Source organism: Megascapheus bottae, chromosome 3, assembly GCF_031878675.1.
Source record: "Megascapheus bottae isolate mThoBot1 chromosome 3, mThoBot2.hap1, whole genome shotgun sequence".
NCBI classification, from domain to species: domain Eukaryota; kingdom Metazoa; phylum Chordata; class Mammalia; order Rodentia; family Geomyidae; genus Megascapheus; species Megascapheus bottae.
The window spans coordinates 85,909,819-85,924,765 of record NC_143511.1 but is presented as its reverse complement, the minus strand read 5'-3'; the positions used below and the strand labels follow the sequence as shown (position 1 = coordinate 85,924,765).

General features: G+C 44.5%; 1 protein-coding gene across 3 annotated transcripts in view; it reads left to right on the top strand.

Annotated features, from left to right (window-relative positions):
* Fnbp1 (formin binding protein 1) overlaps window positions 1–14,947 on the top strand; it is a 92,403-nt gene that overhangs the window by 45,264 nt on the left and 32,192 nt on the right. For all 3 annotated transcript variants that reach the window (XM_090330814.1, XM_090330813.1, XM_090330812.1), the window contains exons 2-4: window positions 1,166–1,281; window positions 13,155–13,211; window positions 14,509–14,656. In XM_090330814.1, coding sequence (XP_090186940.1) covers window positions 1,166–1,281; window positions 13,155–13,211; window positions 14,509–14,656 — 321 coding nt within the window. The remainder of the gene's footprint in view (window positions 1–1,165; window positions 1,282–13,154; window positions 13,212–14,508; window positions 14,657–14,947) is intronic.

Here is a 14,947-nt window from a genome sequence, read left to right as displayed (position 1 = left end):
TTGCTGCTTGTGGGTCTGAGCTCCTTGGCTCCCCCCTTGCAGTCCATTCACTGTCTCCTGGCGTTCAGGGCACAAGTCCACCCTGGCCCGCATAGCTCTGCCTTGGCAGGAGCAGTGGCAAGCATGCTGGCCCCCATTCTTCCAGATGGAAGCTTCCGGGCATCTGTGCATTCTGGTTCTTTGGCCCCAAATGCTATTTTTTGTTTGTTTGTTTGTTTGTTTGTTGTTGTTTTTGCCAGTCCTGGGGCTTGAACTCAAAACCTGAGCACTGTCTCTGAGCTTCTTTTGCTCAAGTCTAGCACTGTACCACCTGAGCCATATGCCGCTTCCAGCTTTTTCTGCTTCTGACATTCTATTGAGGAATTGAACCTTGAGTTTCGTGTATGCTAGGCATTCACTCTACCACTAAGCCACATTCCCAGTCCCCAAAAATGCTGTTTCTGGCTAATTATGTATGCTGTGTTTATGTCTGAGTGAATGAAGTCTGAGTTCTTTTCTTCATTTAATGAAAAAATGTTATAATTCTTTCTCTGTATATGTGTGTATATACACATATGTGTGCTTGTGCTTGTGCAGAGGCTCCAAGTCCAGAGCTTAGCTTTTTTGCTCAAAGCTATCTCTACCATTGAGCCACAGCTCCATTTCTGACGTTTTGCTGGGTGATTGGAGATAGAAGTCTCACTTACTTTCCTGCCCAGGCTGACTTTGAACCATGATCCTCAGATCTCAGCCTCTTGAGTAACTAGGATTACAAGCGTGAGCCCGGCTGCCCAGCTTCTCCCTTTCCTCGCTCCAAATTTATCAGCTGTCGTGCGTCTGTGTCTGTGTGTCTGTGTATCTGTGCATGCGCACGCTCCACCTGTCAACATTTGGCATCTAGGAAAGTCATTTTCTGCACTGAACTATTAGTTGCACCTCCAAAATGTGTTTCTCAAAAACGAAGGAAATTTGAAGGACTGGGTGAGAGTTGAGCACTTTGGGTAGCCTCTAAACCAAATTTGGTAATGTTGATTTAAGCTCTCCATAAAAAGGCATCTGAATATAATCATGGAAAATATTAGCAGTGCTTTCTATGTAGAGATGCACGATGAAGAGAATTGTTCATTGAAATTACATTTATCACAAAGAAAGTCTGTAAACCATCTCTCTCCCTTTTTTTAAACAGGATCAGTTTGACAACCTAGAAAAACACACGCAGTGGGGAATTGATATTCTTGAAAAATACATCAAATTTGTAAAAGAAAGGACTGAGATTGAACTCAGCTATGCAAAGCAACTCAGGTAAGTTGGTACCAAAAGAGGTGATTGGTGTGTGTTGTAACACTTGGTGTAAGAGTCATTTATACTCTCCTTTTACTGTATAATAGGGCCTGATCTTGGGGCCAGGAGTTTGGCCTAGTGTTGGAGTGCTTGCCTAGCACGCACGAATACCCGGGTTTGATTCCTGGGTACCACATACATAGAAAAAGCTGAGAGTGGTGCTGTAGCTTTAGTGGTAGAGCTCTAGTCTTGAGGAAAAAAAAAAAAAAACCAAGGGCAGTGCTCAGGCCCTGAGCTCAAGCCCAGGACTGACCCCCTCTTCCCCCCCCCCCCCCCCGCAAATAAAAGCAGGGGTGGGGGTGGGGGCTGCTAATCTTAAATATTTCCTATTTTATATAAGGTCATATAATAGGAGCAGCTGGTTTTAACTCACAAAAAAAAAGAATTATCTTCAAACAGTAATCACTGCGTTCAAGCCTAGGTTTTGGTTTGGTTTGATTCCTTTGTTTTGCAATACTGAGATTGAAACCAGGACCTTGTATATAGAAAGCAAATGCTCTACTATTGAACCATATTCTAGGCCCTTTGCTCAGGTTTTTTGTTTTTGTGCTAGTCCTGGACCCAGGTGCTGTCTCTGAGCTTTTTTGCTCAAGCTAGCACTCTACCATTTGAGTTATGGCTCCACTCCTGGTTTTTGATGGATTAGTTGGAGACAAGAGTTCCATAGACATTTTTACCTGGTCTAGTTATGAGCCTTGAGTCTCAAATCTTAGCCTCCTGAGTGGCTAGGATCACAGGCAGAGCCATGGTGCTGGGGGAACACTTCATTTTTACCCAAAGATATGTAGCATATTATTGAAAGCATATAGGTTCTCTTGTTAAAGTGATACCTGGGGAAAATATATATAGATAACAAGTCACTAATTGGGAAACTCAGTGGAATTATTTTTCTAATTCAGCAGATCCTGATTAATTTCTAGTGTCCTGTGGCCATTATCTCCCAGCATTTTAAGGCTTATAGTATTGAATATAAGAAGCAAAAACTCTGTGTTGATTACTGAAATATTGCACTTAGAATAAGTTGTTCTTATGAAAATGGGTCATAGCACAGTTCAGCCAAGAAACATAGGAACAGTTTTCCTCAGTCTCTCCACAGGGAACTAGTTATTTTTCTTTTCTATTTTTCTTTTCTGGTGCCTTAGGCGACTGTCTCCTTTGCTGTAAAAGTCTGTTATAACATGGCATTAGTCAGGTGTTGGTGCTGGTGGAGGGGGGATCACGGACCTCCAAGCCCTGTACCACTGAGCCATTCCCCCAACCCTAGTTCTTTCCTGATATCTACTTATTTATTGGTACCAGCACCAGGATTTGAACTCAGGACTTGGACATTGTCCCTTAGCTGTTTTTGCTCAAGACTGGCATTGTAACACTTGAGTCACAGCTCTACTTCTGGTTTTCTGGTGGTTAATTGAAGCTGAGAGTCTAATGGACTTTTCTTTCTGGGCTGGCTTTGAGCTACAATCCTCAATCATCAGCTTCTGAGAAGCGAGGATTATAGGTGTGAGCCATTGGTGTCTGTGAGCCCAGCTGGCTTTAGCTCTGACCAGTGTGGCAGATAATCATAGCTGTGCATCTCCATACCAGCTCTCTCCCCTAAACTATAGAAGTAGCCTGCTCAGAATCTCTGCTGTGGGAGAGGGCTCCAGAGGTGTGCTCACAGAGAAACCCTTGCCAAGCGTACATGAGGCCCTGGGTCTGTATCCCAGCCCCTGATCCCATGTTTCTGCCACCCCTTAGCCTCACTTTCTGGGACAGAGGTGCCTTCCTGGCTAGGTTGGTGCCATTTTTAGTACCCCTGTTCTTGCTCCACATGCAAGCCACCGGGAGAGGCCAGCAGGTCCACTCTCCAGGCTGATCCAGAGTCCATTGCTTCATGTCCTCCTCTGTCTTCCTTGGCTCTTACCTGGATTATTTATGAGTGTCCTAGTTGGCTATTCTACCTTTGTCTTCTACTGGTCCACCTGTTTTCATCAAAGATCAGTTGCTCTCTCTTCCAAATTTCAGCCACTCCTTGTTTTAACTCTGAGGAATCCAAAGCTCTTACGGTGATTGTCCTCAAAGTCCCACAAGGTCCAGTTCCCATCTCCCCATCCCTGGCCCTCCCTTCCCCCACCCCCGCCTCTGATGGCATCTCCTCCCCATAGAGATCACTGCTATCCCACCACCCACCCTTCTTCTCTTGGAATCCTCTTCCAAACATTCTATTGCATTTTTAAAATGATCTTTCAGTAGTTGTACAAAGGAGTTACCATTTAACAAAGCAGTTTATGAATGCAATATGTCTTGATTAATGGCCCTCCTTTCAACATTCTTCCTCGTCCCTCCCCTTTCAACCACCTCCCTCACACTTCTTCACTTTGTAGGTTGTACACTGGAAGTAGGAATGAAGTTTGAAGTGAGGGCTTTGCACTTGCTAGGCAGGCACTCTATACTTTAGACCATGCCTCATCCCTCCTGTTGCCCTTCACTTTTTATATGTATAACATGCAGTGTGGTTTGACATGTACACTCCATTCAGCTGGTGAAGGCAGTACTTCACATCCTTTACTTTTTTTTGTTCTTTCTTTCTTTCTTTCTTTCTTTCTTTCTTTCTTTCTTTCTTTCTTCCTTTTTTGATGATGTCTGGTGGGAACCCTTAATCTACTCTCAGCAGTTTTCAAGTCTGTGCCACATTGTTATTAGCTGCAATCACTATGGGCTACAATAGACTTCTTGAAGAATTCCTGCTATCTAGCTGAAAGTTTGTATCCAAGTGGCCATCCCTCTGACCTCCCACTGGAATTCAGTGTGAATTGTTTCAGCTTCCTCCTGGGAGAATAAGCAAAAACAAAATGACAACCATCAAAATAAATAAATATCGCCTAGCCATGTGCTGGTGGCTCCTATCTCCCTCCTGTAATCCTTTAGGAGATTGAGCTGTGAGGCCCTAACGCCTAATTTCCAGCTAGCCATCAAAAAAACCAGAAGTGGAACTGTGACTCTAAGTGGTAGGTAGAGTGCTAGCCTTGATTACAAAAACTCAGGAACAGTGCCCAGGTCCTGAGTTCAAGCCCCAATCCATACTGTCACCAAGAAGGAAAATAAAAGAAAGGAAAAAAGAAAGAATTCATCTGACCATATAAGATTAGGATTTTAAAATCCGAGCTGGGTATAGTGGCACTGGCTTGTTTTCTCAGTCCTCAACGGACTAAGTCAGGAGGGTCTCGAGGTCTAGGCTAGCTAGGCCTGGTGGTTCACGCCTCTAATCCTAGCTACTCAACACGTTGAGATCTGAGGATCACAGTTCCAAGCCAGCCTGGGCAGGAAAGCCTGTGAGACTCTTATCCCCATTTCACCACCAGAAAGCCGGAAGTGGTGCTGTGGTTTAAAGTGGTAGAGTGCTAGCCTGGAGTGCAAAAGCTCAGGAAGAACACCCAGGCCTTTAGTTCACGCCAGAGAAAGACACAGCGAGGAGAGCTAGACACACACACACACACACACACACACACACACACACACACACACACACACAAAGAGAGAGAGAGACAGAGAGGGAGACAGAGAGAGTTAGTTAGTTCTAGGCCAGTTCTAGGCCAGTGAGATCCAGTCTCAAAAGGAAAGAGAAGGAAAACTTTTTGCAAAGAGAAGGATGTGTAATGAGTACCCCTGAGGGCAAATGGCGTTGGTAGTTTGGTGTGTGCCCTCGGGAGAGATGCTGGCACTCCCAGGCGGATGGGCATGTTTATTTCCTTGCTTTGGGGAGTTCTGCCTGCTCTTGCTTTTTTTGCATCCGGGAGATTTCCTTTTCTCAGCTTTCAGTACTACTTGGACTGATGGATGTTCTAATTGTTTCCAATTGTTTGCAACAGTGACCAAAGTTGTCCTGAGTAACCTTGAATAAAACTCTCTCAGGCCTCTCTGGGATTAAACAGTGGTTGGAGATGCCATAGTTTGATTTGCAGAGCCCAGGCCCTGAGCACCTCCTTTCCACCCTCCACCATGCAGTCGAGCCCCTGCCTCCCATGCTGCTCTGACCCCTTTATAGTCCCGCCCCAACTCTGACCTTTGTCATAAAAATTGGGGTCAGTCAGTCAGTCCAGGTTTCTGTTACTTTGGATGAATTGAAGTATCTTTTTGTGCTTTAAAAACGAGCCCTTCAGGTCCTGGTCTGGGTGTTTTATTGTTTTTTTTGTTTGTTTTTGTTTTTGTTTTTAAAGTATTTATTTATTTATTTTTTGCCAGTCCTGGGCTTTGGCTCAGGGCCTGAGCACTGTCCTTGGACTTTCTCAAGGCTAGAGCTCTACCACTTGAGCCTCAGCATCACTTCTGGCTTTTTTCTATGTATGTGGTACTGAGGAATCGAACCCGGGTTTTCATGCATGCTAGGCAAGCACTTTAACCACTAGGCCAAACTCCCGGCCCCATTGTTGTTGTTTTAATTAAAGCTCATTGTATATCAGTACCAACAAGATAGAAATCAGTTTTTTTAAGTATTTCATAAATACAGAGTGTGTGTAGTAATAAATTTATAAGTAATTCAACTGTATGAGACATTGAAGTGAAACTTCACATATTGTTTTAATCTTTATCAAAAAGGATAGAGTGCTTGCCTAGCATGCACGAAGACCCGGGTTCAATTCCTTGGTACCACATACATAGAAAAAGCCAAAAATGGTGCTCACGTGGCAGAGTGCTATCCTTGAGGAAGAAAGCCCAAGGACAGTGCTCAGGCCCTAAGTTCAAGCCCAGGGACTGGCAAAAAAAAAAAAAAAGAGATATAGGGATTGAGAATATGGCTTAGTGGCAGAGTGCTTGCCTAGCATGTATGAAACCCTGGGTTCGATTCCTCAGTACCTCATACACAGAAAAGGCTGGAAGTGGCTTTGAGAGTGGTAAAATGCTAACCTCGAACAAAAAGAAGTTCAGGAACAGTGCCCGGGTCTGAGTTCAAGTCTCAGACTGGCAGAGAGAGACAGAGACAGAGAGACAGGGGGGGGGACACTATATTCATACTGTAACATATGGAATTATAACATCTTTGTAGAGCCTAATAATAATAATAGTAATAGTAATAATGTCAGCTGCCTAGCAAGAGTGAGGTTCTGAGTTCAAACTACAGTATTAAAAATAAGGGGGAAAATCCACATTACGTTCTTAAACAGGCTCATTGGACTCACTGCTGATAATATAACAAAAATAATATTTACTTGTTTTGTTCTCTCTTACAATTGGGTTTAGGGGTTTGGCTCTGTGACTGACTTAGCAGACCTTTCATTTGTATTTGACTATGTATTTGCTGGACTTCCTTTCTTCTCTCCTTTGTGGAACTTGGGATGATAGTCTCCTAGTTTGACTAGTTCTGTGTTCCTCCTTTTTAAAATTTCATGTAAGTTTCTTTGGTGCCACCCAATACTGGAGCTTGAACTCACACTCTTGCTTCACATTTTTACTCAAAGCTAGTGCTTTACCATTTGAGCCACAGCTCTATTTCTCATTTTTTTTATTGCTTAATTGTAGATAAGAATCTCACACACTTGGCTTCCCAGGTTGGCTTTGAACTGTGATCCATAGACACGGACCTCCTGTGTCGCTGAGATATAGGCGTGAGTCCCTGGTGGCTGGTAGCAGGCTCGGCTTATGTTCTTCCTTATGAATGCCCTCTGGGAGCTGCACTCGTCTTTTCTCTGTCCAAACCCTGTCACTGCTTTGCATGGATAAGAATATGTGGGGCCACCCAGATTTTTTTCTTTGTGGGCGACTTCACTTCTTTGGAGTAACTATGCCAAGAATTTTTTTTGTTCAACTTGGCAATCTGATATTTTGTCCAGTCTGTGCCTGGGGATGGGCCCTTCTCTCAGTTTTTCTTAGAGCTCTTTCTTATGCAGATTCCGGTCTGGGGGACCTTGGGAAGATAGGGGGCTCTCCTCTCACAGCTGAGAGCTGACTTTTTTTCTGTTCCATCTATAGGTTGCTACCTTCTGAGATTGGACTTTTCACATCTCATCCTGAAGTTTGTAGAACCTCTCTCTCCCTCCCTCCTCTCTCTCTCTCTCTCTCTCTCTCTCTCTCTCTCTCTCTCTCTCTCTCTCTCGCTCTCTCTCTCTCTCGCTCTCGCTCTCTCTCTCGCTCTCTCTCTCTCGCTCTCGCTCTCGTGGGTCATGGGGCTTGAACTCGGCCTGGTCGCTGTCCCTGAGCCCTTCAGCTCAAGGCTACTGCCCTGACCTTGAGCCACTCTTCACTTCCCGCTTTCTAGAAGTTAATGGGAGGTAAGAGTCTCAGGTCCTTCAGGTCTCAGCCTCCTGAGTAGCTAGGATCACAGGTGTGAGCCACCGCGCCCAGCTAGAATTCTCTTCTTGCCTAGCAGCATCTCCAGCCTACCCTTCATCACATTTGATAAAGCCAGATGTATTTGTCGGTTTTATAGCAGCATGGCTTAGTCCTAAGTTCATATTCTTAGCTTCCTCATCCCTTTTCATCCCATTCTAGTTTATTCTGAGGTCTCATAATTCTCTATTTATTGTATTGTGTTCTTATTACATTTGTCTAGAACATAAAATATGTGAGTTTGATTCACTTATTTTTCTTGTGTGTTTTCTTTCAGGTTGATCTGACCTCATTTTTTCCCTTTCCACCTCCTTTCTTCCTTCATTCTTTTGCGGGTATTACATCCTAGATCTTTTCACCTTGCTTATTCTGTTTTTTTATGTTGTTGTTTTGTTTTTCTTAAATGGTAGTATTAGAATTTTAATGCAGGTCCTTAAGTTTCTTAGGCAGGCACTCTACCACTTGAACCCTACCCCAGGCCCCCCTCCTTTTTTCTTTCTTTATTTCTTCAGTTAGGGGCTCATGTGTTTTCTGGAGGCCAGCCTCAGTTTGAGATCCTCCTATCAGTGGCCTCCCATGTGCTATAAGACCCATTTTGCTGATTGAGATGGGTCCAACCTTCACCCTTCCAAGCTCTTCTTCCCAAGTATCTATGATTACAGGCATGAGCCTCCATGCCTGGCTTGTCATCCTGGCCCTTATACATATTAGCAGTATGAAGGGGTGGGGGGACTACTCTGTATGCTTCATCCTTTTATCTGAAGGTGTTGAAGAATAATGCTAGCTTCTGGAGGTGTTGAGGGGTCCTAATGAGGTAGGGGTGTAAAGTTCTGGGGCACATCCCTGCCCCTGTTTGTACTTAAGGCTTGTAAATGTATGTCTCTTGATGGCTTCCTTCCTCCTTGAGTCCTTCTGGCCTTTCTTTCCATCGGATCTTCTTTTGAGGCTGGAAATATCAGTGTTCCCTGGATATGGAAGTGGGCAGCAGAGAGGTAGCTGGGTCCCGCCACGTTGTATCTTAGGGAACTTGCTGAAGGGTCTGCTGCAGGTAGACTCCCTCAGGGGAACGGGTGTTGAGCCTCTGTGCAATCCCTGGTTGGAGGTGATGCCGGCCTCAGTTCAGATTGGCGCCTGGAGGGCAGGAGTTCAGGGTGAGCCCTGCCCCTGCCCACATCGCAGAATCTGGCCTTCCCTCTGTTTTCCTTCATGGCTGCCTGCTCAGCTTGATGCTGACTTGATTCAGGGCTTAAGGGCTTCTTCTCCTTGCTGTGGCCACCAGGACACGGTCAGTGTTCACTCTCAGCTGCCCCAGAGTCCTCTGTCCTCCCCCTACCCTTTCCAGAATATGTAAACTCCTTCGTTTGTCTATGAAAATGTTTCTGCCTATGAAAATTTCACCCTAGCTTTTTCTTTGTACCTCTTGTTGGGGAAGCGTTAGTTTTTTGTTGTTGTTGGCCTGGGTACTGTCCCTGAGCTCTTTAGCTCAAGGCTACCACCGTGTCCCTGGAGCCACAGCCCCACTTCCTGTTTTCTAGAGATTAATTGGAGTTGAATCTCACATTCTTTAGTGCCCAGGCTAGCTTTGAACCTCGATCTTCAGATCTCAGCCTCCCGAGTTGCTGGAATTACAGGCGTGAGCCACTGCACCTCGCTGGGGAAGCACTAGTTTTATCTTGAGTTTTATGATGCCATCTTCAACCAGAAATCTATAGTGAGCTTTGGAAAAAAGGGAAAAAAACCTCCTAAATATTCCTAGACTCCACCCTAGACCTCCCCTCCTCAGAGGGTCGGGAACAAAGCCCAGCTAGCTCATTGTTGGGAACCTCCTGGTGTTTTAGGACGAGTCAAGTTTTGATCCTCCGTCCTGTTCAAGGATGTATAGTTCCCTCTTTCTATTAATTAGACTGCCTGAAGAACAAGCTGAGGTTAGAACTCATTCTCAGTTCTCAGATCCCATGAACTATGATGATGATGGTGATGATGATGGTGATAATGGCGATGTGAGCACATATTCGGGGTGTGTGTGTGTGTGTGTGTGTGTGTGTGTGTGTGTGTGTGTGTTATTTCCCTGAGTGTTTTGAAAATATTAAGACAAATAGAGCCAGGAAGCCTGTCCCGAGGCATGGGAATAGAAAAGTGGTCTTTTTTTTGTAGTGGTTGTGGAGAGAAGAGAACTTGGATATGAAGTTCATCTCCAGATCTCTTTAGCTTTTAAATTTCTGCTGATATTTATGCAATGAATTATTTATCAGTGCTTTTAAGAATGCCACATAAATGGTACCTACCCAAGCATTATCCAAGTGGCCTCATTCATCAGAACTTAATGGTCTTAACGGAGTATCCCTCCTGACAGACCTTTAATCCTGTTCGGGGTTTGACTAGTAAAAGGGAACTCTGAAGAGAATCTGTCTGTTTGGGAGCACGGTGATCCATGCCTGTAATCTCAGGAAGTGTAGAGGTAGGAAGATTGGAGCCCAAAGCCTGCCTAGGAGAAAAGTACAAGACCCTATCTAAAAGACAAAACTGATAAAGACTGGGCTGTTGCTTAGTGTAGAGCTTGTGAATAGAGAGCAGGGGTATTGAGCTCAGTCCCAGTACTGCTTGGCAGAGTCTCTGTTTTACCTAAGTTTGCTTAAGCTAGGTTTCCTTCAACTCTGTGTAACATTTAAATGGTTTTTTATGACTGCTAAGTAAGGAACAGAAGCTACAAGGAAATGTGGATTTAAATCTTTCAAATAGTAGTTTCAGAAGCCTTTTTATGGTGAGGTGTGAATTTAGAAGTGGTATTTTCAATTTGTAAGGTATAATTAGCAAAAGGAATATCTAGTGTTTAAAACCATACACTCAAATATCTCAGACATGGCCACTGGGCTTTTCCAGAACTCCAGTCTCCCTTATGTTACAGAGATGTTGAGAAAAGAATCTATCAGCCAGAAGCTGGTGCTTCTTGTTTGTCATGCAAGCTACTCAGGAGGCTGAGATCTGAAGACTGAGGTTCAAAACCAAGCCAGACAGTCAAATTCGAGAGAATGATCTTGAATTCACCAGTAAAAAGCTGGCAGTGGAGCTGTGGCTCAAGTGATAGAGCACCAGCCTTGAGTGAAAGGCTAAAAAGACAATTCCCAGGCCCTCAGTTCAAGCCCCATAACGAGAGCACACATAAAAGAATTTACCAATTACATTGTCATCTATCTGCTTTGACAATGCGCCCTTCCTCCTGATAATTTGGTTGGTATGAGCCATACCAAAATACTTCTTTTTGTTTTACTTTTTTCCTCTAAGGCACATACTTTATGAAAACATTGCTTCTTTACATTCTTTTGCATCTTTTTTTTTCCCAGTTGTAGGGCTCGAACTCAGGGCCTAGGGACTATCCCTGAGCTTCTTTTGCTCAAGCCTAGCACTTGAGCCACGGTGCCACTTCCAACTTCTTCTGTTTATGTGGTACTGAGGACTCAAACCCAGGGCTTCATGCATGCTAGGCAGGAACTCTACCAATAGGCCATATTCCCAGCCCATTCCTTTGCATGTAAATGTGTTGGATAAACTCTGCCAGGACCTTGTACCTTCTGGGCTTGTGTATTTCAGCACGTGCTCACAGGACATGTAACAACTACTCTGTCCACTGTGATCTGATCATTTCTTTCTTTTTTTTTCTTTTTTCCCTTCCCCTCCCTCCTTCCCTCCTTTCCTCCCTTCTTCCCTCCTCCCTCTCTTTCCTCCTCTCTCTTTCTCTCTCTCTTTCTTTGTTTCTTTATTTCTTTCTCCTGGAGCTTGAACTCTGGGCCCTGTCCCAGAGCCCAGAACTCTCGTTCCTGTTCGGGCATTGTCCCTAAAAGCTTCTTTGTACTCTACCACTTGAGCTGCAGTGCCACATCTGGCTTTTTCTGAGGAGTTTATTGGAGATAAGTCTTAGACTTTCCTTCTCCAGCTGGCTTCCAACCACGACCCTCAGATCTCCATCTCAAGAGCAGCTAGGATTAGAAGGCATGAGCCACCCGTGCCCTTTGGGCCTGATTATTTCTAAGCCACCATGCCCACATTTTCATTTTTTTTTTTTTTGCATAGAATATCAACAGTAGACTTTCTAAAGGGTGTCCTGTCTTGCCTTGGAGTTTTGAAAGCAGAAGGGACAATAGAGGTTGTGTCCTCCTACCTCCTCCAGCCCACAGCTGAGGAACCGGATGAACAGGCTCCCACCCCACGGGCTGACGTCACACTGCCCCAGCACATGGCCTCTCCTTTCTCCAGCATGTCTCATGCAGTAACATCTCCTTTCACTCGGTCTGTAAAATGTGCCCTGATCTAAATGGCAAATGTGCCACCATATAGTTTTCTAGGCAAATTGGTGAGGTGGCGGGGGAGATGGGTAATGTGAAAGGAAGGTGTGATATCATGGGGCACCCACTGTGGGGAGTGTGAGTGTGAGACTGACAAGTGAGAAGTGAAGCCAGGAAAGTGGGTGAGGAAGGAGCAAGAGGGATGAAGATGAGGCTGGGAGGAGGGTGAGGAGTTCTTTGGCTCATTACTCAGCTTCCTGTGACACGAACTAATTCCAGCCGAAGGTCAGGACATAAGAAACAGAGCAGTAGGAAGAGATTGTTTTTGTTGCTTTTTTCCCAGGCTTAGCTCTAAGTTTTTGTGCACTCGTAGGGGTGCCACAGCGAAGTGTAGATTCCTAACTGGTAGCAGAGCTTAGCTTAGCAAGGGCAGTCAGTTTATACCACCAAAGAGATTACAAGCCGCCCCCGTAGCCTGGGTGGAGCAGTGAACATATCCCATAACTATCTCTGCCACCACTTAGAGGAACAGCTGCCGAAACAGGCCTTTTGGTACGTATGGTGCATGTTCATACGCATGAGCCGGTCCTGGGGCTTGAACTCTGGACCTGGGTGCTTTTCCTAAGATTCTTCATTCAAGGCTAGGGCTCTAACACTTGATCCATAGCTCTGTTCTGGCTTTTTTGGTAGTTCCTTGGAGATAAGAGTCTTACAGACTTTCCTGCCTGTGCTGGCTGTGAACTTGATCCTCAGATGCCAACTTCCTGAGTAAAAGATTACAAGCATGAGCCACTGGTGCCCAATGGGTACTTTGGTTTTTAACATTAACATTTGGATGCAGTTTTCTTTGCATTTAGGACAATAAGGGCTAAGAATGACCACGAGAAAATGGTGGCCTGGGAAGAAAAATAGTTCTCTGGTCAGTGGTATAAATGAAAACTGCTGCAGATTTACATGTAGTCTGTGTTCTCTGATCAAAGAAGTTGGGTCCTAAGAAATGGTCTCCGCACTCTCTTGTTCTACCTTTGAGATAGGACAGGAGAAGCTTGGCTTGTCCTCCTTAATAATAGAAACTCCTTGCTGCATGTTAAAAGAATGAGGGAAATAAATGGATGTCAGCTGTGGACACTGGAGTGTGTTTTTGTTGTTGTTGTGTTTTAATTTATAAACTGCAGCACTACTGTCATGTTGATTTCTTGATTTCTCAGTTATCTTTCTAAATAAAATGATCTCTCTGCATTTTTATTATAGGAATCTTTCAAAGAAATACCAACCCAAAAAGAACTCGAAGGAAGAGGAAGAATACAAGTACGTTTTTCAATAACTGTGTGATGACATAACATATCCCTTGGTGATTGTGATTGTAAGGATTCAGGAGAAATACGTATCCACTGACAGAAAATGGTTATCTATAACATTAGGTTGTTATTTATAATCCTAGCTACTCAAGAGGCTGAGATCCAGAAGATCAGGGTTTAAAACCAGCCCAGGCAGAAGAGTCTCCAAGAAACAGACTACACCTCTAAAATAATCATCAAAAAGCCAGGGTAGAGGCATGGCTTAAGTGGTAGAGGGCCACTGAGTAAGCTTGCAGAGTAAGCAAGCATAAGGCCTTTAGTTTAGGTTCCTGTGCCATTGTACATGAACATGAACACACACACACACACACAAATTGTATTCCCTTATGTCTTTTTATGCCTATTTCTAAATCCCGGGAGAAGAGCTATAAAAGCATATTTTGTTGGAAGTGGCAATGTGGCTCAAGTGGTAGAGCCACTACTAGCCTTGAGCTAAAGAGCTCAGGGACAGCACCCAGGCCAGAGTTCAAGCACCATTTAAAAAAAAAAAAAAAAAAAAATATATATATATATATATATATATATATATATATATTTTGTTAACTTATGCTAAGCTAGTATATGGATTCCAGATTGTTTCCATTAAATTAGTCAGAAAAATGTTTTAGGATGTGACCTAAACACATGCATGCAGAAAGTACACATTCTAGGCTTTTGTTGTTGTTGTTCAGGTCCTGGGGCTTGAACTCAGGCCCAGGGCACTGTACCTTAGCATTTTTGTTGAAGAGTAGCGCTCTGATGCGTGAGCCATCGCTCCACTCCTGGCTTCCTGGTGATGAATTGAAGATAAGAGTCTCACAGACTTTCCTACCTAGGCCGGCTTCCAACAACAATCTAAGGTCACAGCTCACAGTGGAAGTCCCCGCACCAGCCTTGACCTCCCTGTAGAGATTTACTGTGTCATACTACTCTCTCACCCAGAAACTCTGTCAGCAGTTAAGTCATCTTCATATGAGAGCCTGGAAGCGTTGTGTCTGACTTTGATTCCAGCGCTCCCCGTGTCTATGCACACAGCATGCATGTAGCTAGCAGGGCCTGAGTAGCCACAAAGCTGACTTGCAGTCCTAGAGCAATCCAGCTTCACAAAAAAGGAAAATGTATCTGTTGTGATTAACTCTGAGCCATCTCGAATCAAGGCCCCCTCGGGGACAGCGCTGGTTAACCTGATGTTAATTAAGATTTCCCCAGTGTGGAGCCTGTGAGGCAGGAGGAGGTCCTGCTGACTGTGTGTTGTGCTGTGTCCCCAGGTACACTGCGTGCAAGGCCTTCCTCTCCACCCTGAACGAGATGAGCGACTATGCAGGTCAGCACGAGGTCATCTCTGAGAACATGACATCCCAGATCACCGTAGACCTGGCCCGCTACGTTCAGGAGCTGAAGCAGGAGAGGAAATCGGTAACCCATTAAATGTTTATAGATACTGTTATTACATGTGTGCTAGATATTTTATACATTATATTGTTGTCTTCTGAGACATGGCTCAGACGCATGTTAGGTAGTGGGTCCCACTTGGAGACTGAAGCCAATGACACGGGACGTGTCAGGCACTGGTAGCTCATACCTGTAATCCTCGCTAGTCAGAAGACTGAGATCTGAGGATCATGGTTTGAAGCCAGCCCAGGAAAGCAAAGTCCACGAGACTCTTATCTCCAATTAACCACTTGAAAAGCAGAAGTGGTGCTGTGA